Source organism: Heloderma suspectum, chromosome 1, assembly GCF_057233095.1.
Source record: "Heloderma suspectum isolate Gila_16-S chromosome 1, 16-S_ref, whole genome shotgun sequence".
Classification (NCBI taxonomy): domain Eukaryota; kingdom Metazoa; phylum Chordata; class Lepidosauria; order Squamata; family Helodermatidae; genus Heloderma; species Heloderma suspectum.
The window spans coordinates 315,481,910-315,505,154 of NC_139458.1; the positions used below are offsets into that span (position 1 = coordinate 315,481,910).

At 42.4% G+C, this 23,245-nt stretch overlaps 1 protein-coding gene across 11 annotated transcripts in view; it reads right to left on the bottom strand.

Moving 5' to 3' along the window:
* The window catches only part of ASCC3 (activating signal cointegrator 1 complex subunit 3), a 325,230-nt gene that overhangs the window by 239,216 nt on the left and 62,769 nt on the right, over positions 1-23,245 (bottom strand). For all 11 annotated transcript variants that reach the window (XR_014786638.1, XR_014786639.1, XR_014786640.1 and 8 more), the window contains 2 exons: positions 3,082-3,282; positions 2,462-2,602 (listed from right to left, as the gene is read on the bottom strand). Coding sequence is in view for 7 of the 11 variants with exons in the window: in XM_084827184.1 (XP_084683310.1) it covers positions 2,462-2,602; positions 3,082-3,282 (342 nt within the window). In the remaining 4 variants the exon portion in view is untranslated. The remainder of the gene's footprint in view (positions 1-2,461; positions 2,603-3,081; positions 3,283-23,245) is intronic.

The window sequence follows — 23,245 nt, forward strand, 5'->3', positions numbered from 1 at the left end:
TGATGCCACAGATAGAACCTAAGGCTTCCTGTAAACAGTGTATGTGTTCTACCACTAAGATAGGGTCAAACCCAACCCAAGTACAAGACCATTCCATAGGACAAATCTATTAAGCAAATTCTTTAAGTACATACTGCCCACCTAGACAGCCCTTTCTCCTAAAAAAGAACAGGTATAAAAATATGTTGATATTTGCATAAAAGTTGCATACATGGAAGAGTGATATAAAAGCTTCTCTGACAGAAGATACTTTGGAGTGGGTAAGGCAGTAGATTTCCCAACATGGAGTTCTGTCCTGAAGACAAAATTTACAATGAAGTGGGAAGTAACACTTTGTTCTGGGGTGAGTAAACCACTCCACTATAAAAGAAAAAACTATAAAGGGATAACACAGTGTGAGATAAGGAGGATTTCAGATTATAGAAATGATTGCATATGAGAAGGATGTTCAAGCTCCCTAAAGGGAGCTTTACATTTTTATAAGTATCTTCAACCCTGAACACCGCTATCAATCTTTGGGTACATTGTGCTACACCTGAAAAAGACAGGCAGACTTTTTATACTTCCATTTGTAGTTCATTTAAGAGGGGAAAGCATCTAGTCTTAAATAGGGCATAGCTTTATGCCTCCTGAATAAAAGAAATTACTTTCAGCAAAGCTGTGCCACTGAGAAACGCTGGAAGAGATTTTGCAGCAAAGAAAAGGAACAAACCTTACTCTTTATTAGTAACAGACTCTTGATGTCTTTTGGTATTGTTACAGATCCCTGCCTAAATATCGATCAAACACAAATATTCTGATCCTGAAGCTCTGTGGGTGTGCAAAGCACTCGGCATTAAAATTTTCTCCATCTAGTTATGATGGAAGAAAATACAAGTATTGCCACAATTTGCCATCATAGTTCAAGTTTTTGAAGTCCCATCAGCTGACAAAACCCATCAAGGTACTCATCCATACAACTGAAAAGGTCCTGATGTCATTTGCCACCCTCAGCACTACTCACCCTATTCAACTCCAAATTCTTATGTTGTCTGCTTCACTTCTTGCTCCTGCATTGTCATCACAAGTGCAATCAATCACCTAATCTCTGAGATGACATTCTATTCAGACCTCCAAGCTATTTCCTCCATTCGAGAAAAGCAAGACTGCATCAGTAACCACTTCACTGAAATATTAGCTTACATAAACAAGTTATATTTTTACAAATAATAAACCAGTTATATGTAGGAGTTGTGCTACTGACTCTCATTAAGGATTTATTAAGGTCTCCAACTCCGATTTTGAATGATGCTATAACATAATAAACCAACATCTGTCTCATAAGTGTACTTACTACAAATCTTGTTAAATTAGACATTAATGCTGCAATTGCCCAAATCTTTACAGAAAACTTATATAAATGAATTTCTCGAAGCGAATCCACCTACCCAGTTTTTCTAGCATTTTCCTTCAAAGAAAGACTTAGAAGACTTGTACTTTTTAGTTTGGTTTAGAAAAAAAAGAAATAGGATACCAAACAGATATTTAAAAAATTATGAGCAGCGTAGAAGAGAAATAACTTTATCAAAGCAAAAGCACTCTGGGTCATTCAACTAAATTGATTGTCAATAGATTCAGAATAAAGAAAAACAAAACATGTTTCTTCACACAATTCAGAATTAACTTCCAGAATTCTCTGTCTCAACAATGCAAGGGTAGACCCTAGCTTGGATGTCTTTTAAAAAAGATTTGTCAAGAATAGGTTTGTCAGCAACTCCTAACTAGGAAACAAAATTAAATCTCCATGCTCAAAAAGTGTTATATCTCTGGTTACTCAATACTGGGGAAAAACAAGAGCAAGTTCTCTCAGTTTCTAGGGACATCTGGCTGGCCACTACTCATTACTGACTGCCAGACTAGATGGACCTCATCCAGCAAGGTGATTCTTGGTACAAAATTGTTGTGATCACTGCCACATTATCTTCCACATCAATTCAATTCAAAGGCCAAAATATAAATGCATGTATAAATTGAAAAGGAATCTTGAATGCTTTCCATTATGAAAGACAAGCTTCGCTGATCATTTGCCCATGACTACCAGCTGTTCCTTGCAATGCTCAAGCATACATACAGGGACGTGGCATGTGTACTCTCTGTTCGTGCAGGGCAGAGATGAGACTCAAAACAGGTTTGGCTAGTGCTCTCCATGTACTGCTAATGTGCCCTATTTTTAATTTACATGTATTTAAATTTAAATAAAGATTTTTAAGCTGCCATTAATGGTGAGACCCTAGAACGTTTCCCAGAATCTTCTGCAGCACACTAAGGTATCCCAGCAGAGTCAATACTACCCTGAAGATGGCAAGTATGACAATCAGAACTTTAACCTACTAAAAAAGAACTTTTTTATTGTTTTGTTTAATCACATGTATATGCCACTGCTTGCATCCATGGATATATTTATGCCTGCTCTGTAGCATACCTGAGTTCGTAGAATTTCACTTTTCGACAACTGCATATCGCCAGTAAGCTCTTTCACTGTAATGCCTAGTGGTTCCAGACGCTTGCTAAAGTAATTTGTCATTTCAGCTGCCAATGCCTTCATAGGAGCAACATAAACAATCTGTGCCAAAAAAAAGACACCAGTTTGATAAATGAGCAAAGTGTGCAACACTGTTGGTTTCACAACAACTGATACAAATCACAATTTATTGTGAAATATGATTCCTAGCATTTACAGCTGTGCGGGGGCGGGGGAGTACTTAATAGTGGTATATGGTAAATAGTTATCGGTACTGGGTAAGTGTGCAGCAGTTTAAAAGACAATAGATTTTGTTTTTGCAGGCTTATTTTTTTGAAAATTGGTTCTGCATCAAAGCTAAAGATATTTTCAAAGCTTTTCACATGGGTAATAAGATTTTCAGAATACAAAAAGGAATTGCATACCAGTGATAGAAGTAAATCAACAGGCTTTCTTGTCAGATGACTTAAGGAAAACACAGTGTCCTTGAAACATCTTGAATTCATACACATGTGCACAACTCTGCAATGGACTTCATCTAACAAGTTATAAAGCTACCCTGTGGTTCATGAAATTCTTACCTTAAATTCATCCTTTTTGATAACTCCATGCTGAAGATGCTGACGGATTTCATGCAAAACAGTTAGCATGGCAATGTTAGTTTTTCCCGCCCCAGTGGGTGCACAGATTAGCATGTTCTCATTTGTGTTGTAGGCAGTTTCAAAAACGATAGACTGGATTCGATTTAATCTCTTCATGCCTTTAAAAGCAAGTTCCCCAATCTGCAATGAAAGTCCAGAAAGGAAAAGCAATTTAATTAAAGAACTAATTAAAATAGTTAACTGACAGGGAGCAAAGAGAATATATGAAACATCACTACACATGGAAAAAGAGAAAGCATAATTCTAAATCTTTACGAAATATTTTCCTCTGTAATGAAGTTTTGAATCATTAGTTTAACAGTGGGTTAAATCCAACGTCATGCTAGCAGAAGTCTGCTAGTGCAGTGGGACTTTCTCCCTCTCTCTTCCCTGTCCTCTTCAGCTCTCCATGCCACTTGAAAATCTACTCCAAAGGGTTTCCCAGGCCAATGGAGCAGACTTTGCTGGTGCGGGGTGGGGGGAGCAGAAGGAATTATCCCTCTTCCCAGTTGCACTGACTGAATTGCTTCTGTCACCAAAATGACACCACTGGATACAACTCGGTATCTTGAAGAACATTTACTTTTATTGTCAGTTATACATAATCTTCTCCTTTTTATCTAGTAAAAGTTATGGAAAGAAAAACTTGGGATGTATGAAAATTCCTCCAGGAAGCAAGTTCAAAGAAAGACTTGGAAATGTCGTATCAGCCTTCCCAACCTGGTGCCCTCCAGATGTTCTGGACTTCAACTCCCATCAGCCCCATCCAGGATGGCTAATGGTCAGGAATTCAGGGAGTTGTAGTCCAAAATATTTGAAGGGTAGCAGGTTTGGGAAGGCTGAACTGATATTTCCAAGACTCACTATGAACTTTTTTCTTGAAGGAATCTTCATAAGTCCCAATTCTTTACCTAATTTTCACTTGTCTAGTTCATTGCTATGGACTACATGATCATCCTCACTCTAAGTGAAATGCATGATCTCACATTTATCCAATTCCTCACTCACTTTTTTTCTCCTTAAGTTCATTCAGTTGCCATCAGTTGCCAATTCTCTTTCCACTTCACTAGAAGTACGGTATATATACTACCCACTCCATTTCCTTTACCACTCTTTTGTTTTGTTTCTAATCCAGTAGGTAAAATTACAGTGTACTACTCTGACCAAATCAAATAGATCCTCAGTGCACACTACTGGCTTCCCCCAAACTTTGTACATAACCAACTTTTTACTGCTATCTTCAGGTTTCTTCATGGCCCTTCCGTTCCTTAAAGAGTTATTTTTGACCATTTATATGGAAGTAGACATTATGAGAATACCAGGTGCGATGCTGGTCACTCTACGTCAAAGGAAACATCATTGAGCAAGAGAAAAATAGTAATTATCAACTGAAAGGATCATGGCAATTGATCATCTTTCTTACAAATAAAGCTGGGACTTCTGAGTTTACAAAAACCTTAAAGAGGTTTATAAAAGTACGTGTTGTGTGGGGAGCACAAAGAGGGAGGGGAGTCGGTTCTTTGCTTTCTCCCTCATCCAACAAAATTAAAAAGCAGCAGTTTTAAGACTTCTTCACATAGTGCACAATTACCTTTTGGAACCCACTGCCACAAGACACTGACATGTCACTAATATCAATGGATTTTTTAAAAAAAATAATAAGGTAAATTTTTTGAGGATATGGCTATGAATATATATATCAGAATATATTTCTGACATGCCAATAATTGGGACTCTAACAACAAGAGATGGATATTGCCCTCTGCAAATGAAAGGAACCCTTCTGTTCACCAAGGGGAAACTCTGGATCCAACCCAGAATGCTGAACTAGACAAATGACTCATTGGTTCTTGTGCAAAATGATGCATAAATATACCATCAGGGCCAGAAATATTGGAACAAGGATAACTGTTTTGGCAGTTGGCCTCTGTACACCACCACATTGAAGGTGAAAGGAAACACACCCAGATGGGAGCCAAGTCGGGACTTTCCGCTGTAATTCAAGGGGTTTGACAAAAGTGGGGCACTAACCATTCAGGAACGACAGCCAGTGGCATACACACACACCCATCATTGGGGGCTCATAAGTAATGGAACAAACCAACACCATTTCAAACTTAAGGATTGCCTTTAATACCTGGAATAAAATCCTTTGCAGTCAATGACTGCCTGAAGTCTGGAACCCATGGACATGACCAAATGCCGAGTTTCCTCCCTCGAGATGCTTTGCCAGGCCTTTACTGAAGCTGCCTTCAGCTGCTGCTTGTTTCTGGGTCTTTCCGCCTTCAGTCTTGTCTTCAGGAAGTGAAAAGCATGCTCTGTTGGGTTGAGATCAGGTGACTGACTTGGCCAGTGAAGAACATCCCACTTCTTTGCCTTGAGAAACTCTTGGGTAGCTTTTGCTGTATATTTTGGGTCATTATCCATCTGCAATATGAAGCGGCGTCCTATCAGTTTGGCAGCAGTCGGCTGAATCTGAGCAGAAAGTATAGCCCTATACACTTCAGAATTCATCCTGCTGCTTTTATCAGCAGTCAGGTCATCAATAAACACCAGTGACCCATTTCCATTGGCATCTATACATGCCCATGCCATAACACTGCCTCCACCATGTTTGACAGATGATGCGGTATGCTTTGGATCATGAGCTGTTCCTTTCCTTCTCCATACTTTTCTCTTCCCATCATTCTGCTACAAGTTAATCTCAGTTTCATCAGTCCAGAGAATCTTATTCCAGAACTGGGCAGGCTTTTTGGGGTGTTTGCTGGCAAAGGCTAATCTGGCCTTTCGGTTCTTAAGCATTCCCAGTGGTTTGCACCTTGTTGTGAAGCCTCTGCATTTACATTCATAAAGCCGTCCCTTGACTGGAGATGTTGACAATGACATGCCTACCTCCGCAAGAGCGTTCTTGACCTGGCTAGATGTTGTGAAAGGGTTCCTCCTCACCATGAGCAGAATTCTGCGGTCATCCACTTGAGTTGTCTTCCGTGGTCTTCCAGGCCTTTTGCTGTTGCTGAGCTTGCCAGTTAATTCCTTCTTTTTCAGGATGTTCCAAACTGTTGTGTTGACCACTCCCACTGTTTTTGCTATCTCTCTGATGGGCTTATTTTATTTCCTCAACCTAATGATGGCCTCCTTCACTCGCATGGACACCTCTTTGGACCTCATGTTGTGAGTTCCAGTGAACAGCTACCAAATGCAAATGTAACACTCAGAACCACCTCCAGGCCTTTTATCTGCTTGATTGGTCATGGGGTGCCCAGGAAACAGGCCACATCTGGCCACGCAGCTGCTTGTCAGCCATTCATTCCATTACTTATGAGCCACCAACGATGGGTGTGTGTGTGTATGCCACTGGCTGTACTTCCTGAATGGTTAGTGCCCCACTTTTGCCAAACCCCTTGAATTACAGCTGACAGTCCTGACTTCTCTCCCATCTGGGTGTGTTTCCTTTCGACTTCAATGTGGTGGTGTACAGAAGCCAACTGCCAAAACAATTATCCTTGTTCCAATATTTCTGGCCCTGACTGTAAATGTCTAAGAATTTTACTAATTTCAATGGTAAATCATGTTTTATACAGCATTAACTAGGCTTGGGACTAAAAAAAACCCCAAACTAAAACTAAAAAAACCCCACGAAATTCCTTTCGTTTCTGCTTTAGTTTTCAGAAACTTGCCTTGATTAAGGTCAAAGTAAGCTTAAGGTTTTCTATTCCAAGTGTGATCAATGCATAAGTGTAAGAGGAGAAAAAGAGAAGGGAAGAAACAGTTTTCAGGAGGAGAATTGCTAGCAATATACTTTGAATGAAAAGAAAAGAAAAGAAAAGAAAAGAAAAGAAAAGAAAAGGTCACAGCACTAGGCCCAGGAGGAAAAAAAAAATAGACACAATGAGCAATGGCAGATTTTTCAAGATGCATTGGCAGTCTGTCTAATCTCTAGTCCTAAAAGACAGTGGGAACAAGGGATCAAAGCTAGGGTAGAATGAAGGGTTCTTGGAGAGCTCTTCTAACACATACTTCTAAGAGGCACTGGAATGAAGGAGGAGAAGCAACCACAATTTATTTGATCATCCTGAGACATGACTGATTTCAGCAGCTCTATCTTTGACAACAGACCAAGGCCTGGGAACCCAAGTTTCTGAACAACTGCAAACCAGGCAAGATCATTTGCAGCAGACGGCCAATGGGCAGCAGCAGAGGGGTGCTTACCCCTGTTGCCCTGTATCACTTTTTTGCTGCAACTCCATTCCCACAGCCACTTTCCCCCCACAATGCAGCAAATTTGTCCAAGAGATCTGGGGGAAGGGAATGCAAAGGTAAAATTATGTCCAGGGGAAGGGTCAAGTAGCCCACTCCAAGTTGCCATTTTCTCTGCTTCATGGCACCTCATTCGCCAGCCACTTTGCAACTATTTTACAGAGCTCTGGGTTGCCAAACCCAGGCCTGTTTCCAAATGCATAGTTCAGGGATAGTTTTCTGTGGCAGAACTGACCACACCAGGAATCGTGGAAAGCTGAAAGGGTACAAGAATTTATTTATTTATTTATTTATATTGTGAGGGATGAGTGTGCCAAACCCCTTTTTAAAAGCTATCTGTACCAGTAGCTATTACCACAACTTGTGCCAGAGAATTTTATAACCTAGTTAGTATTTGCGTCAAGAAGTACTTTCTTGCCTGTCCTGAACCTGCTGCCAATCAACATTACTTGGTAATCCACAAGTATTGAGAGAGAAAATATTCTATCCACTCTCTGCACTATTTATCTTTTTATCAACCTCAATCACATTTAGTTATCGTTTTTCTAAACTGCAGTGAAAGTCACTAGTGTGCTCCCTAGGTATTTTGGTATTCCTTCTTCCAATGATAGAGGGGTGAAAGAGGGATCTGTTGATGAAAACTAGGCTGTCTCATTTCAAATGATCTTATTAAACCACTATCCAAAAAGCCTCTTTCATGGTCTCCATCTGTTTGTACCAAAGTTACCCATAAGATGAAGATAGATCTGAAACACAATTTCACATGTTTTCATGACATTTCCAAGGTCAGACATCATATTTGGGTAGCCAGGGTGTGGCAGTGGTTAGAGCAAGGGTGCAGAACCGTGGCCCACAGGCCCTGCCCTCTCAGCACTCCAAGCCCCTCCCCTGCATAAAACCCATCCCTACTGGGGTTGGAAAGGAAGCAGGGAGAGGAATTATCACTATCATCTCCAATCACAGGGAGGCCCTGCAAACAATGAGGAGTGACAGGGCCTTGGCTGGCTTGGCCTCACCTGCACCACCTCCTTTCCACAATGGGGGAAGGAGTTGGGGAGGATGAAGTTGGGGCAGAGCCAATCAAGTCCCCATTGCTCCTCCATCAGAGGAGTGAAGGGGACTTGGCTGGCTTGGTTTCGCTGCACATGGGGCTTCAGAAAACTAGGGAAGCCGCCACACACCAAAGCCTGGTCTCTAGGATAAGTACAGGGTAGAAGATCCACCTGGAACTTTGGCCAAAAAGCAAATGACATCATATAGCTGATAGATGAAGTGTGTGTGTGTGGGGGGGGAGGTTTATCCAATCCCCCCCCCCCCGCCATTATGGTTTTGCATCCCTAGGTTAGAATGTCAGACTAGGACTGGGGAGACCCAGGTTCAAATCTCCACTCTGCCATGGAGCTCACTAGGTAACTAAGAGCCAGTGATACACCCAGCCTGGCCTACTGGACAGGTTTATTGTGGGGTTAACATTGAGGGAGGGGAACCATGTTGGCCACCTTGAGCTCCATGGAGAAACCCTGGGATATAAATACAATCAGTTAAGAGTGACCCAGTGCTCAAATTACCTGATACTTAAAGTATCAAAGAAAGATGCAGGTGTACATTTCTGCCATACACAAAAGCAATACAATGAACAGTTCAGAAGGAGAAACAAAAGCGACAAAAAACAAGTTATCAAACAATCATCTCTGTACTAGTCATGACAGACTAGGGCAATCAGAAAAATGTCACGGGAGGCCACAAGAGGTCACTTACGCTAGCAGTATGACAATAGCGTAAGCAGATAAGCCGTGTTGGATACTGCCCTTAGCGTGAAAAAGGATTTCGCTCATTCACTGAGAAAGGCAAATAATTGGACTGAACACCTAACTCTTAAAAAGTAAAATCCAGAATCTAATAAGGAAAAATTATTATTGTCCAAGTCAGTATTCTACAGCAGCATTACTATGGAAGTATTAGGACTCTTCTAAAGGGAGAGAGAAATAGAACTTACAACCATTTCATCTTTTGCAAGGCTGGAGAGGTGTTCTGCTACTTTCCCCATGTTTACTTGCCAGGTTCCAATGACATAAAATCCAACTGTCATGTCAGAACAAACAAGAAGATGCAAGAACCCCATGGCCAGCCGAATGCCCATTACCTTCATCATGTGCCCAAGGCTGATTTTGAGTCATGTGAATTGGTGTATCTCCTGTAGTTACTTGCTACTAGTACAAATATCACTAGATACAGTAATTCTGTAGAACCCATGATGCCCTTTTAACTAAAAGGACTGTTACTGAATGCTCAAACTAAAATAGCTTTCCCATGCAAATTTTGTTACTTACTTATTTTCCAAATACATAAATGTATTTGCACTGCAGTGGTTCCGCTCCTACTTGGATGGCCGATTCCAGAAGGTAGTGCTGGGGGATTATTGCTCTGTGCCATGGCAATTGTGCCATGGGGTTCCACAGGGCTCTATTTTATCCCCCATGCTGTTTAACATCTACCTGAAACCGCTGGGGGAGGTTATCCGGAGGTGTGGGCTGAGGTGCCATCAATATGCGGATGACACCCAGCTCTACCTCTCTTTCTCATCAAAACCAGGTGAGGCAGTGGCTGTTCTGAATCAGTGCCTGGGCACGGTAATGGACTGGATGAAGGCCAATAAACTGAAACTCAATCCAGACAAGACGGAGGTACTGTTAGTGGGTGGTTCGTCTGCCCGGCTAGGTGATATTCAACCTGTTCTGGAGGGGGTTGCACTCCCCCTAAAGGATCAGGTTTGTAGTTTGGGGGTGCTCTTGGATCCAGAACTGTCACTTGAGGCACAGGTGAACTCAGTGGCACGGAGCACTTTTTATCAGCTTAGGCTGGTATACCAACTGCGCCCTTATCTGGACAGAGATAGCCTAGCTACAGTTATCCATGCTCTGATAACTTCTCATCTGGATTACTGCAATGTGTTATATGTGGGGGCTGCCTTTGAAAACGGTCCGGAAATTTCAGCTAGTCCAAAATAGGGCAGCAAGATTGTTAACAGGAACTGGCCAGTGAGCTCATATTACACCAGTACTTTTTCAGTTGCACTAGCTGCCAGTCCATTTCCAGGCCCACTTCAAAGTGCTGGTATTAACATTTAAAGCCCTTAATGGCTGGGGGACAGATTATCTGAAGGATCACCTCCTCCCATATGTGCCTGCCTGGACCTTAAGATCATCCTCAGTGGCCCTTCTCCGTGAGCCTCTGCCAAAGGAAGTGAGGCGGGTGGCTACTAGGAGGAGGGCCCTTTCTGCTGTGGCACCCTGGCAGTGGAATGAGCTCCCTAGTGAGGTTCACCTGGCACCTACATTGTATTCCTTCCGGTGCCAGGTGAATATCTTTTTATTTTCCCAGGCATTTTAGCATTTTAGCTTTCTATACTTTTAGTTTTGCTGTTTTAAATCTGTATTTTAAATTCCTGCACTGCTGCTAGGTTTTATTGTGGTTGTATTGTTATATTGTGGTTTTAATGTTCTGTAAATTTTAAATTGTTTTATTGTGTGTTGTTTGGTTTTAATTTTTGTGAACCGCCCAGAGAGCTTCAGCTACTGGGCAATATAGAAATGAAATGAATGAATGCCAGGGCATAGTCTGAAGGCACATGAGGCAGCCACCTTGCTGAAGCTAAGCAGGTTTGGGTCTGATCAGTACTTGGAGGGGGGACTACCTGGGAACCACATGTAGCCACCTTGAGTTCCATGATGGAAGAAAGGTGGGATATAAATAATAAAATAATAAAAATACATAAAATTCCACATCAAGAACTGTTATTGACACAGACTTAACCCAAAAATGTTCTAGATGACTCAGCATCTTTAAGTCTGCTGGCAGCCATTCTCAGTTTTAGTGCTATCATAAGCAGAATCTAATCTATTGTGTCTTCTCCAACCTATCTGAAATAGAAGCAAAACAAGTTTATTTGTTTTCCTCCGCTTAACTATTTGTGCCTGTCACCAATAACTGTAAGCTTCAGCTTTTTTAATGCATCAAATCTCAACACCTTCATGCAATAAATTCTATTTCCTTGTTTTAATTTAAGAAGCTATAATGGACACATCTTAAAGAATTCTGTTATACAAATCTAAAAGGTTTGACTGGACATATATGTCTTGAACTTGGGAAATGATACCACAATTACGGCAATATAACATAATTGTTTCTAACTTTGTAGCAGCATGAAAATATTCCTCATTCTGAATTGAGCATGGAAGTAACAAGTTTCAAGATCAGGCAGTTTGACTTTAAGTAAATTAGATAGTGGATGCATGCTTGGGACTCACTGATGGAGAGAGGTTGGTGGCTCAGTGGTAGAGCATGTTTTGCATGCAGAAGGTCCCGGGTTCAATCCCCAGCATCTCCAGGTAGGGCTAGGAAAGAATCCTGCCTGAAACCCTGGAGAGCTGCTGCCAGTCAGTGTCGACAAGAGATGGACCAAAGATCTGACTCACTGATAAGCTGCCTATGTTCCTATGACTCACTGACTCACTGATGCAGCTATCAACATTGTTTATATCGCCTTCCTCCAGAGAGCTCGGAAGACTGTTTTAATGCCACCACAAACATTAAAGGTAGGTTAGGTAGGTTAGACTAAGAAATAGTAACTTACCCAAACCCACTCAGAGAACTTAACACACATACCTGGGAGTAAGTACCATTGATTTCAATGGAATTTACTTCTGGGTAGACATATATTATTACATTGCATTGCACAAACATTAACAATGGAAATGCTGGATTAAATGAAGGCACATTAGTCAAGAATGCAGTTTCTAAGAGTGGCCTGCCCAACACCTCTAGAATCTTTTAAGGAGAGCATGATGATGGTGGCTGCGATTGCCCCCAGCATCTGAAACTCAAAGGCATATTACATCTGAACATATAGCTGTTAAAACTAATAGCTGTTGACAGACCCAACCTCCAAGATTTTGTCTTCAATAATGAACACGTCTTGCCTCACCTATTCCAGAAGAACCCAGCACCCCATGCCAGTCTATTCAAGAAGTCTGCAGCCAAGAAAGAATTTGAACCTAGATCTCTCATACCCAAACCAGATAATTAAGCCACCACACTGTATCAGAACTGAACTTGTATTTATCACTTACATTTAAGAAGCTATTAAATTATTCAAAACCCCAATAGTCCAATAGTAAGTATTACCCTCAAATAATACTCTGATGGTCATTATCATCAGCCAAGCAATGCCCAATTAAACACAGCTGCTTGCTTGCTTTCCACTTGCTTTATTCCACTGTTGATTCTAGCAGCCAAATAACATCACGTTTTCAATGAAAAGGCTTGAGTTGAGAGCACTTGTACTTCTGGACCATGACAGGCCACAGGAAAAAGCCAATTAGCCACCCTCCACCTAACCTTATGCCTACAGCCAACATGTCAGGTTCTGTTATTCTAGATGAAAACAGTCCTGCTGTTTGTGTTACAAAAATGGTGATCCCCCTCCAATCTCTCCTCTACACCACTATAACAGCAACACCGGTTTGTTAGAAACCTGGGGTGGAAGACAAGAGCAAAAAGGATGGCTTAAAGTTCAAATATAAAAGCAAATCTAAAATTACATTTAATTTGGTCTTGCAAAGAATTTTAAAAATTCACCCACCTACTCCTAGGACAACACATGCCCACCTTTTTCTGTCAGCATCCCCTGTCCCTCTCAGTCCCTACATTTATACCAATAGCAGGACAGAGCTCATTCCCTCGGCTAAAAAAAGTTCTGGGGTATTCGTGCAACTCTCCCTTTCACTTCAGAAGACCCAGGAAGATGGGGCAATAAGGCCTCAGGGCACAATCCCCACAAAAGGAAGGAATGCAAGAGGGCTATCATAGCCCCCTCTGAGGCCTCAAAAGGGTGGGAGGGCACATACCAGAGTACCACACGGTCTGGGCAATGAGTCTCATGCTACTACTGTGACTGCACAGTAGTTGCGAGACACAGTCTCTTCTTAAAGGGCAAAGAAGGCTCTATTCGTTCCTCAGGCTGGAAAGAGCATGATACTGCAACAACCAGCACTCACTCATGAGAGTTGCAAGTATATGTCTAGCTAACTGTTCCTTGAGACTCAGATATAGAAATATGGCTCTATTGGACCGTAATACTGTGGCCAATTTGAGTTTAAAAATATCCCTCTTGGTGAGCAAAGTGTACATCAGGTCAAAAAGTTGTGATCTGTAGACAAGGTACACTAAAGCACATACCTTCCACTTCTAATGCAATTATGGACCTCCCAATGAGGCAGAGAATTAAAGTATTCCTGAATTTAGTTCATTATCATCAGATTCTAGCTAGCCATTCTGATTCTTGCATACTTCTCCACTTCCACCAGCATACTAGTTAATTGATCATTAGCTAAAATAGTTCAAATGGGCTGTCCCACTCGATACCATGACTTCAATCCAGATCGAGTAATTTCACTAGAAAAGAGGTAGGTTTTTAAAACTCAGCCAGGTCTATATAAATGGGACATCTCCGCAAGTGAGATACAGAACTTTATTTTCTAAAAGAATATCAGGTCAAAAAACAGACCTTATTGTAACTTTCAAGTTTTAGGACTCCTTCTTGTGTTCCTTCCGGCGCCTCCTGAAGATATTGCTATTTCGAGAAGCCTTCCTTGCATGACCAGCTGTGGTTTATTAAATTTGACTTTATTGGAATTTGTCTTTTAAAAAAATGTTTTAAATGTTTTAACCTGGTGTTTTATTCTTTTACCTTTGTGGTTCACCGCGCCAAAATCTTCTGATGTGAAGCTGTATATAAATATTGTAAATAAATAAATAAATAAATCAATCAATCAATCAATCAATCTAAAATGCAAGGACAATGTAACAAGTGAGAGTACTATACTGCTTTTACTTTCTTGTGTTTCTGTATTCTTGTGTTTTATTATTGTTAACCACCTTGAATACTATTTTGCCAGGTGGAAAGGCGGGTTACATATCAATTAAATAAAAAAGTAAATAATAACATACTCATATTCCCCCCTCCCTAAATAAAACTTGGACTACGACTCCCAGCATTCCTGACCATTGGCCATGCTGGCTGTGGCTAATGGGATGTGAAGTTCAAAGCATCTGGAGGGAACCAGGTTGAGAGAGGCTGCTCATCTGAAACATGAAGTAGATGGCAAAGATGATAGACACTGCTGCCAGCCACGTCTGGCTAATATCCAGAATGGAGTACTACATGGGACTTCTTTTGAAGAGTTGACAGAAACGTCCAACACACCTGCTAACTGCCATGGATAATTCAGTGACACGCACCCAACCACATTCCACTCAGCTCTGCAATCACATTCTAGGAAAGCACCTGAATTTCCCTACTGTGCTTTGAGTTCTTGGAAAACATGATTTCACAGCAACAGAAGCACAAATTTGTCGGAAGATGTGCTCAATAAATGTGTATTTATTGCGCAATAAAATGGTTGAGCAGAAAGGCCCTGAGTGAAATTTCCTTCTCTACAGGCACAAACTAATGGCACAGCTTCCAGCTGCTCATGCATGAGTCATGATTAAAGCTTTTAACAATCTTATCACTTTAGAGATCTCCGCATGCACCGAATAATGATTTTCAGAGTACATATTTAACTTGCCTGTTCTCCTATGATGGGAAGATAAAACCACCTCCTTCAAGCTTGGTGCTACAATATCTATTTAACAAAAAGGGGGAAGAACTAACATAGAATACTTTAAAGGGTAATTATAGCTGACAGAGGTAATAAATGTTAACCCGTCAAGGAGGAGTGAGAAAACTGTGAATACAAAGAACGTTCTCCCAGGAATAAACACTAATGTCATGAGTTACTTTTTAGAGCAGCTTATTTTTTCTCAAGTTCTTTGTTTCATACAGTAGCTAGCCAGAGCAAGAGATTAACAATGATAGTATTCTTCTTCCATAAGAGCTATTGGAAGAATGGAACATTGGTACTTACCAAGAAGGTTCCTTCTGGGTTGGTGTGCAGAAGGCATCCCACAATGGGCTCGCTCCCCCTATCAGCCAGGAAAAGCAGGGACCCACGTGACTGAGTTTTAAACACTCTATTGGTCTGAAGCTCCTCCTAGCCAGTTCCGTCCATGGCTAAAGCTCAGACATTGAGGAAGAAAACATCTCTTTGTATCATAGGCAAGGAAGAACCACAGAGGAACAGATAGTTTATTAGTAAATACATAGATGTCAATCTGAGAAAATACACTTTTCCCGCCCTCCTCCAAACGGGGACCAACTGCGAACATGGAGCTTAGGTTACTATGCTATGATACAATTTGCAGTTCCTTGCTTAGTCGCTGGCAATTAGCATCTGAAAGAGTCATTAGGTTGTAAAGGAATAAAGCCTTGGAAAGAATCCCTTTTGTCTGAGTCTTGTTTTGGCTACTGGAGGGGACTTTAAGAGGCAGCTAGGGCGCTCCTGACAATAGGCTCCATTCCAGCCGTACTATTTGTTGTAGACTTAGTCTGCTGTACTGTTCAGAATCCCTTTGATATGTCGGGTTGAGATGGAGGCTAAGTTCTGTTTGACCCATAACAGCATGCTCTGGGCCTCCAAGTGGAGAGAGTAGGATTTGATACCTCTTTGAAACACTGTGTGCATATGCCATTGTGCTGCGCGTTCTGACTAGGTTGTGAGAATGTAACAACTGGCATGAGAAGGATTTCAGACCCAGCTGGACTGCCCTGAGCTCCAGCCAGTTGATGCTGTGGGATTTTTCCTCTGTCTTCCCTTTCCTTGGGCCAGGAGGAGTTGCAGTGGGCTCCCCATCCTTCAAGGCTGGCATCTATCGTCAGTGTGATCCTGTCTGGCTCCCAGAAGTGGCTGCTCACCTGTAGATTTTGGAGGTATTGCCACCATCTGAAGGAGTCTCTGACATGTTGACGGAGATGTACAGGGTGATGATTTCTCCCTGCATTTGAGCTTGGAAGGACAGTAGGAACCACTGACAGGGGTGAGAGTACAGTCTTGCCCACGGAAGGATGCCGAGACATGAGATCATCAAAACCAGAAGATGTGCTGCATCCATTAAGCTGGTTATTCTTTGATGATGAACAGCCCTCGAACAGTCCTGAAGCTTGACTATTCTCTCAGGGGAGAGGAATATGGTTAGTGCTCCAGAATGGGCGAAAGGACACATAATACCGGGCAAGGGGTTTTTTTTATCTTCTCCTCGAGAGGAGAAGGTGTAACTTTTCACATCTTTAGTTTCTATGAGCAGATCTTTTAAGGCCTTTTCCCCAAAAAGGTGCGCCCCCATGGAGGGTATGGTGAAAGATTTCCCCTTGAGGGAAGATTAACATTCCAGTGATTCAGCCAAATGGAATGGCTGGCTATGTTAGCAGCTGCTAATGCATCTTGTATGGCATCTTCCAGGAAGACAAAAATGAAGAGAGTTTGTTCAGTCCTATATATAAAGTGGTCTGATCCAATTCTTTATTGTTTATTATGTCTTCCACCCATAAGATAGCTCTTTGCGAATGATACCTCTGAGGCCCTTAAGGTGATTGCTGAAGCTTCATATGCCTTTTTAAAAGCTGTATCAGACCTCTTTTCTCCATGGTCTTTTAGGAAAATGTCACCAACTTTTGGCATTATAGAGCCTGAGAGCAAGGCCACCACAGGGGTGTCTACTAAGGAGCCTATTAGTTCTTCCATCACATCATGAGGAAGAGTGTAAAATCTCTCTGCTGTACTGAGCCCCTTTCTGCCTGGTGGGGAGATTTCATTAGTTTATTAAAGGAGTTAAGAAAAAGTAACTCTCTGGTGGTTGGCTTGGGTTCTGGAAACATCGCCACCCCTCTAGATAATGATTGCTGTTTCTCAGGTGGTGCTGGATCACTAGTTATGGAGACAATTGCTTTAGACAATAATGGTAAACAAGTCCTCTTTGTTAAAGAATCCATCAGATGAGGAATGCTCTGTAACCTCTATGTCTAACCATGCACCCTCATCCCTTTCTGAAATGGACTCCTGAAGCAAAATTATGGAGGAATCAGTCAGGTTGGGGCTCAGCGAAGATGGTCTTGGGTCTGTTAGTGTGACCTGTGGCTGTGGAGTGTAGGTCAGGACAGTCATCCTCAGAGCCAACTGATGAGTGCGGATTATGGGCAGGGCTAGGCCATTTTGATTTTGAAATTTTTATTTTGTTTTCTAAGTGCGGAGGAGGAGAGGAGGAAGACTCGGATGTGTTCAAGCTTCTGGTGCATTTTGCAGAACGGCTTGGTCTCAAGGTTTGTTTATTTAATAAATGGTCATTCAGATTGCCCAGTAGTGCTTTAGTGATCTGGGATAAGACTGGTTTATCTAATTGAGCCATGCTTGTGATGGGGGGGGGGGGGTGCTATCTCATTGTTCCTCATCTGAGCGAGGAAGGAGGTGGAGGGAGGAGGGGCTTCCCTTTGCAAGTTGGAATCAGAACTGCAACTTAAAATAGCTGCCCGCTTTGTTTGGTGGGAATCCGCCGCATGGGGGAGAAAACAAAAATGAATTCGATCTCACCCTTGATGTTGTTGGAGCATCTAGCCTTGCTGCTCCATTATTTCTTCCTCCTGTTCTGAGTGCAGAGGGTGGCCTGCAGTGCCCCCCCTCCCTCAGCCTTGGCCACTTCTTTCTTCTTTTGAGGCCAGGATCACACCCTTCCTGGTGTCTAAAAGACTCAGCGAGGGGCCGTAGCCTCCTGGCTGGTGATCTCTTATTTGATGTTCTGCAGCTGGAAGACTCAGTAGGCACTCAGTAGATAGCTGAAGCTAGCAAACTGGTTAACTCTCGCCAGTGATCCTCAGTAGGCAGCCAAAGCCACCAAACTGGGTATCTCCCTGATCATCCTGGCCAATACTCCTTTTTGTCTGCAGATGGCTTCTTAAGGACTCTCACATGAGTCATTGTTTTCTTGTTCTTTTCAGGCTTTGAAATGGTTTTCTTTGCCTTAGGGGTCATGGAGAGGTATAAGCAAGCACAGAGAGAAAGAAGCAGAAAAATCTTTTTTTGTAAGGGAGGGTGAATTAATAAAGGCTGGTTGTGAGGAAAAAAAACCCTCAAAGAGGTAAGGAATTTAAGAAATTTTAGAAACAGAGAGAAGTATAGGCTTGAGATAGGAGATGAGAATCAGCTCTGTCCTAGGCAAAAAGCAGAGACAAACTGGCTACGAGCAGCTTCAGACCAACAGGGTGTTTAAAACTCAGTCACATGGGTCCCTACTTTTCCTGGGTGATAGGGGGAGCGAGCCCATTGTGGGATGCCTTCCTCACACCAGCCTGGAGAATGTCATCTGCCTACTCCTCCTGGACCTTCACTATATGATCCAATTAGATGTGCTCCATACACATCCAGCTGCACAGAATCCTCAAAACCCCCTTGCATTGGACCTGCAAATATCCTACTGCAGCTACATTCACTGAAGCTTTCCAGTATCAAACAGAGGGCCCATGGAAGCAGGAGCCACACAGTCCCCAAATTAGCTGCAAACCTAAAATAATCAAGTTGCTAGATATTCATGTAGTTATTTATTCATTTCAGAGGATTTCTTGAAAAGATAAACTCATGATAAAATACAGATAAAAAACACCAGTCATTAAAACAACAGAAGAGTGATAAAACAATAACATCTCATTAAAATAACCAGGGATAGCTGGCAATGCCAGTGGTCAGGGAAACGCCAGGGCAAACAGGTGTTGTTTTTTTTAAGTTGGTGGTGGAAACGCTCCACGCTTGGAGCCCGCCTAATCTCAATGGAGAGATCATTACATATGGAGAGCACCACAACCAAGAATGCCCTCATCTGCTCCATGGCCAAATCAGCCTCATTATGCCAAAGTATGGTAAGCAAGGCCTCCCCCTCAGAATGTAGAGACTGGGGCGGCCTATACTGGAGAAGTCAGTCTCTCAGATAAACTGTCCCTGAGCTGTTTAGGGCCTTATAACCCAACAGTAACACCTTGAACAAGGCTCAATAGCTACATATAGATCTGTGCAACAATCCAATCAACATTCAATTATTCAAGACACATCAAACAGCTGAGCTGGGGGCTCCATAGGTTTGACTTCATGAAACATTTGAAGACATTCACACTGAAAGTGTGAATAGCTAGAATAGTTAAATTTCTACACTGGACTTGCACATCCAAGGCTGTCCTGAATGTCATGCAATGGAATAGTACGACCAGCACCTTTGACCTTAGCAAAGACTGATGCCTTACAAAGCTTTGCTTGTTTTAATCCAGATCCTATTTTCAACCTCTCACTCACAGTGAATCACTTACTGTGTCAAAATTAAAGCAAAGACATATACATTTGGAAAAAGTGTTGCCAATTTGCGCAGAAGGAAAAAGAAAGAACTTGAGAAAAGGAAACCTCAGATCAATGTACGCTAGCTATTTCCTTTGAGGACAAACAACCAGTGATAGGCACGACTGGGAACAAAAAGCCCAGAAACTGAAAGCAGTAATAGAAGAGGATGAGGAATTAAATGACTTCAAACCTTAGAGAGAGAAGGGGACACATCCTGCTCATCAGCTAGTTTTCAGGAGTTGCTTAGCCCTTTCAAATACCTCCAAACCTGCTCAGCACCCTTGGGGGCATCAGAGAAAACGTTTCCTCAGTATTGGAGGAAGCCATCCAGCATTGTTACTTGCTAGGCAGTATATGGATTTCCCAAGGAGCTTATCCACCCAGGCTGTCCAAATGTCTTGGAAACTTTAAGAAGGGTCACTCTGGCCAAGTAGTCATCAGGCTGCCTTTCTCTATGTCCCTTGCAAAAACATTCTGCTATTTTTGTACATTTTCAGTTCATGAATATGCATCTACAGTGTGATTCCAGAGTATAATTTCCTGTTACCCTAGCATTTAAATACTTTGTACTGTAATGGTACTTAACATGTTACTGTTCTATGATTCTATGTCTGCACATGGATATGGAATGCCTGTCAAGGTGACTGATGTAATACTTTCAGAATCCTGACATACTGTCATATAAAGCCTTGACTTGCAAGTTACCTATATTAGACTGGCCTTTTAAGTAATGAGACATGTTCACATTACATCTTGTAAGCATTCTGAAAATGAGACAAGAAGTAAATATGTTATAAAAAGCTGTATGTTCTATAAGGTTACCCAGATGGTAGCTTGTCAATGCACATAGGAGTACACTGATGGAATATATCTGCTAATACTTGTGCACATGCACCAAACAGACGTGCAGTTTCACAAGACACACACACCTTTTTAGCAAGTGTCCCCCCACATTCCTAGTTAGCTATAATTACATCACAAAACGCAAATTCCATGACTAACCAATCTGATCTCTCTCTCTCTCTCTCTCTCTCTCTCTCTCTCACACACACACACACACACACACACACACACACACACGGGTTGGTTACAGATCTAAGGTTGCTTTGTTGAGACCTCCAATGCAACGTTAGTAACCCTCCCCACCCTTGGAAACAGATGAACTTTCAATGAGCAGCCATTTCTACTTGGCTGTGTTTTGGAGAAGGGAAAGAACATATGAGCTCACAGTTTATGGGTGCTCCTAGATTCATCATCATTATTAGAAGCCCAAGTGACTTCTATGGCATGGAACACTTTTTACCAAATTTGGCTGATATCCCAACTATACCCATTCCCCGACAGGGACACCTTAACCACTGTGATCCATGCATTGGTGACATTGAGACTGGACTACTCTCATGGTCTCCAGGTGAGGCTGCCCTTGAGGCTGGTTTGGAAGATGCAGCTAGTACAGAATGCTGCAACAAGGCTGTTGGGAGTGCATAACCATGCGCACATAACACTTGTGCTGAAAGAGCTGCACTGGCTGCCAGTTTACTTCCAAGCCATGTTCAAGGTATTATTAATGACATATAAAGCCCTAAACATAGGACCAGATTACCTGAAAGTACACTCCCCCTATATGTTCAGTTTCCTGACTCCTAACTGAGCAGAGCAGAGGAAGCTGCCCCAGCTGGTCCAGGGGCTATACAAGCAAGCAAGCAAGCTCCCAGAGAGTGAGCGATCGGAGTGAGCGAACAGGGACAGCAAACAGAAGTTTGGCAGGGGAGTTGCAGTGGAAGAAGAGACAAAGGCAAAACGGTGAGTGGGCTGGAGTAAGCCCAAGGACTTTTTATTCTGAGCTGCCATGTGTTCTCCATGTGCTCCTGAGAGCTCCAATTGAAGGGGCATGTCCTGACAGCTGGCACTGAAGGGGCGTGGTCTGATTACTCTCAGCTGCTGTGTGGGTGGGGAGTTTCTGTTTCCTGACTCCTAACTGAGCAGAGCAGAGGAAGCTGCCCCAGCTGGTCTAGGGGCTATACAAGCAAGCAAGCTCCCAGAGAGCGAATGAACAGAGACAGCAAATGGAAGTTTGGCAGGGGAGGGCAAGGGGGAGGAAACATTTTTGTTTGTTTGTTTTAATTTCTTTTTCTTGTAACACTCACTTCTATACCAGTGAGACTCTGTTGTTAACCTCCAGTGAATAGAGGACAAAGCACAGGCTATTCCAGTACCATCAGAAAGCTGGAAACAAAGGGAATAGAGACTATGGAGGGAAAAGACTCTCCAGTGGTGATGACCTGAAAGGTGTGTGCTATGTTTGTTTTCTTGCTTGAGACCAACATGGCCTACACATGCAACAAGTGCAATTCATAGAATCATAGAATAGTAGAGTTGGAAGGGGCCCACAAGGCCATTGAGTACAACCCCCTGCTCAATGCAGGAATCCAAGTCAGAATGCAGGAATCCAAGTCAGAATTGATTACACTGTTGGAAGAAAAAGTAAAAGGACTGGAGCGGTGAGTGTCGAACCTCAAGGGAATAAGAGAAGGCGAATAATTCTCAGACAGAATGGTGGAACTACAGCAGCAAAGTAAAGTACAGGAGCTAGAAAAGCAACAGCAAGCTGAGGCAGAAGGGGAAAATGCTGAGGCGAGGAAAAATGAAGTAGTGTATACTCCTAGGAAAAGGGTGACAGTTAGGAGCAGAAGAATTAGAATCTACTCAGCACCAGTGGAAGCAGTGGAGCTATGGAACCGTTTCCAGGTATTTGAGGATGAGACTGGAGGCCAGCGTGCAGAGGAAGAATTACAGGGGAACCCACATGAGAGCAAGCAAGAGGCTGAAGGTCAGTCAAGCAGAGGCAATGAAACCAAGGCCTACAACAACAAGAAGAGAAGAGTAGTAATAATGGGAGACTCGTTGCTGGGATCAAAACCCAAGTATGTCACGAAGACCCAGAGACTTACCAGGTATGCTGTCTCCTGGGAGGACAGTTTAGAGACGTGACTGAAGGGTTGCCTGCACTCATAAAGCCCACTGACATGCATCCCTTTGTTCTCATTCATGTGGGAACAAATGATACTGCCAAGCGGAGCTATGAAGAAATCACATCAGACTTTGAAGCTTTGGGAAGGAAACTCAAGAACTTTGGGGCCCAGAGAATTTTCTCATTCATCCTTCCAGTAGTTTGAAGAGGGATAGAAAGGGAAAGAAAAATATTCCGGGTGAATGACTGGCTGTGAAGGTGGTGCTGATGCGAGAGATTTAGATTCTGGGACCATGGGCTATACTTCCTGGAAGATGGACTGCTGGCAAGTGATGGGTTGTGCCTCACAAGGGCTAGGAAGAATGTGTTTGGCCACAGCATGAAGAACTTCATCAGAAGTTCAGAAACTGAATCCTACAGGGGAGGGAAATGTAAAGTTGGGGGTAACACTGGATGAAGGCTCATGCACCACAACAGAGAGAACAACTCTAATAGTGCCCAATAATAGTCTTCAAAAAACATAGGAAGAAAGCCAGACTATAACACACATGGTCTTCGATGTCTA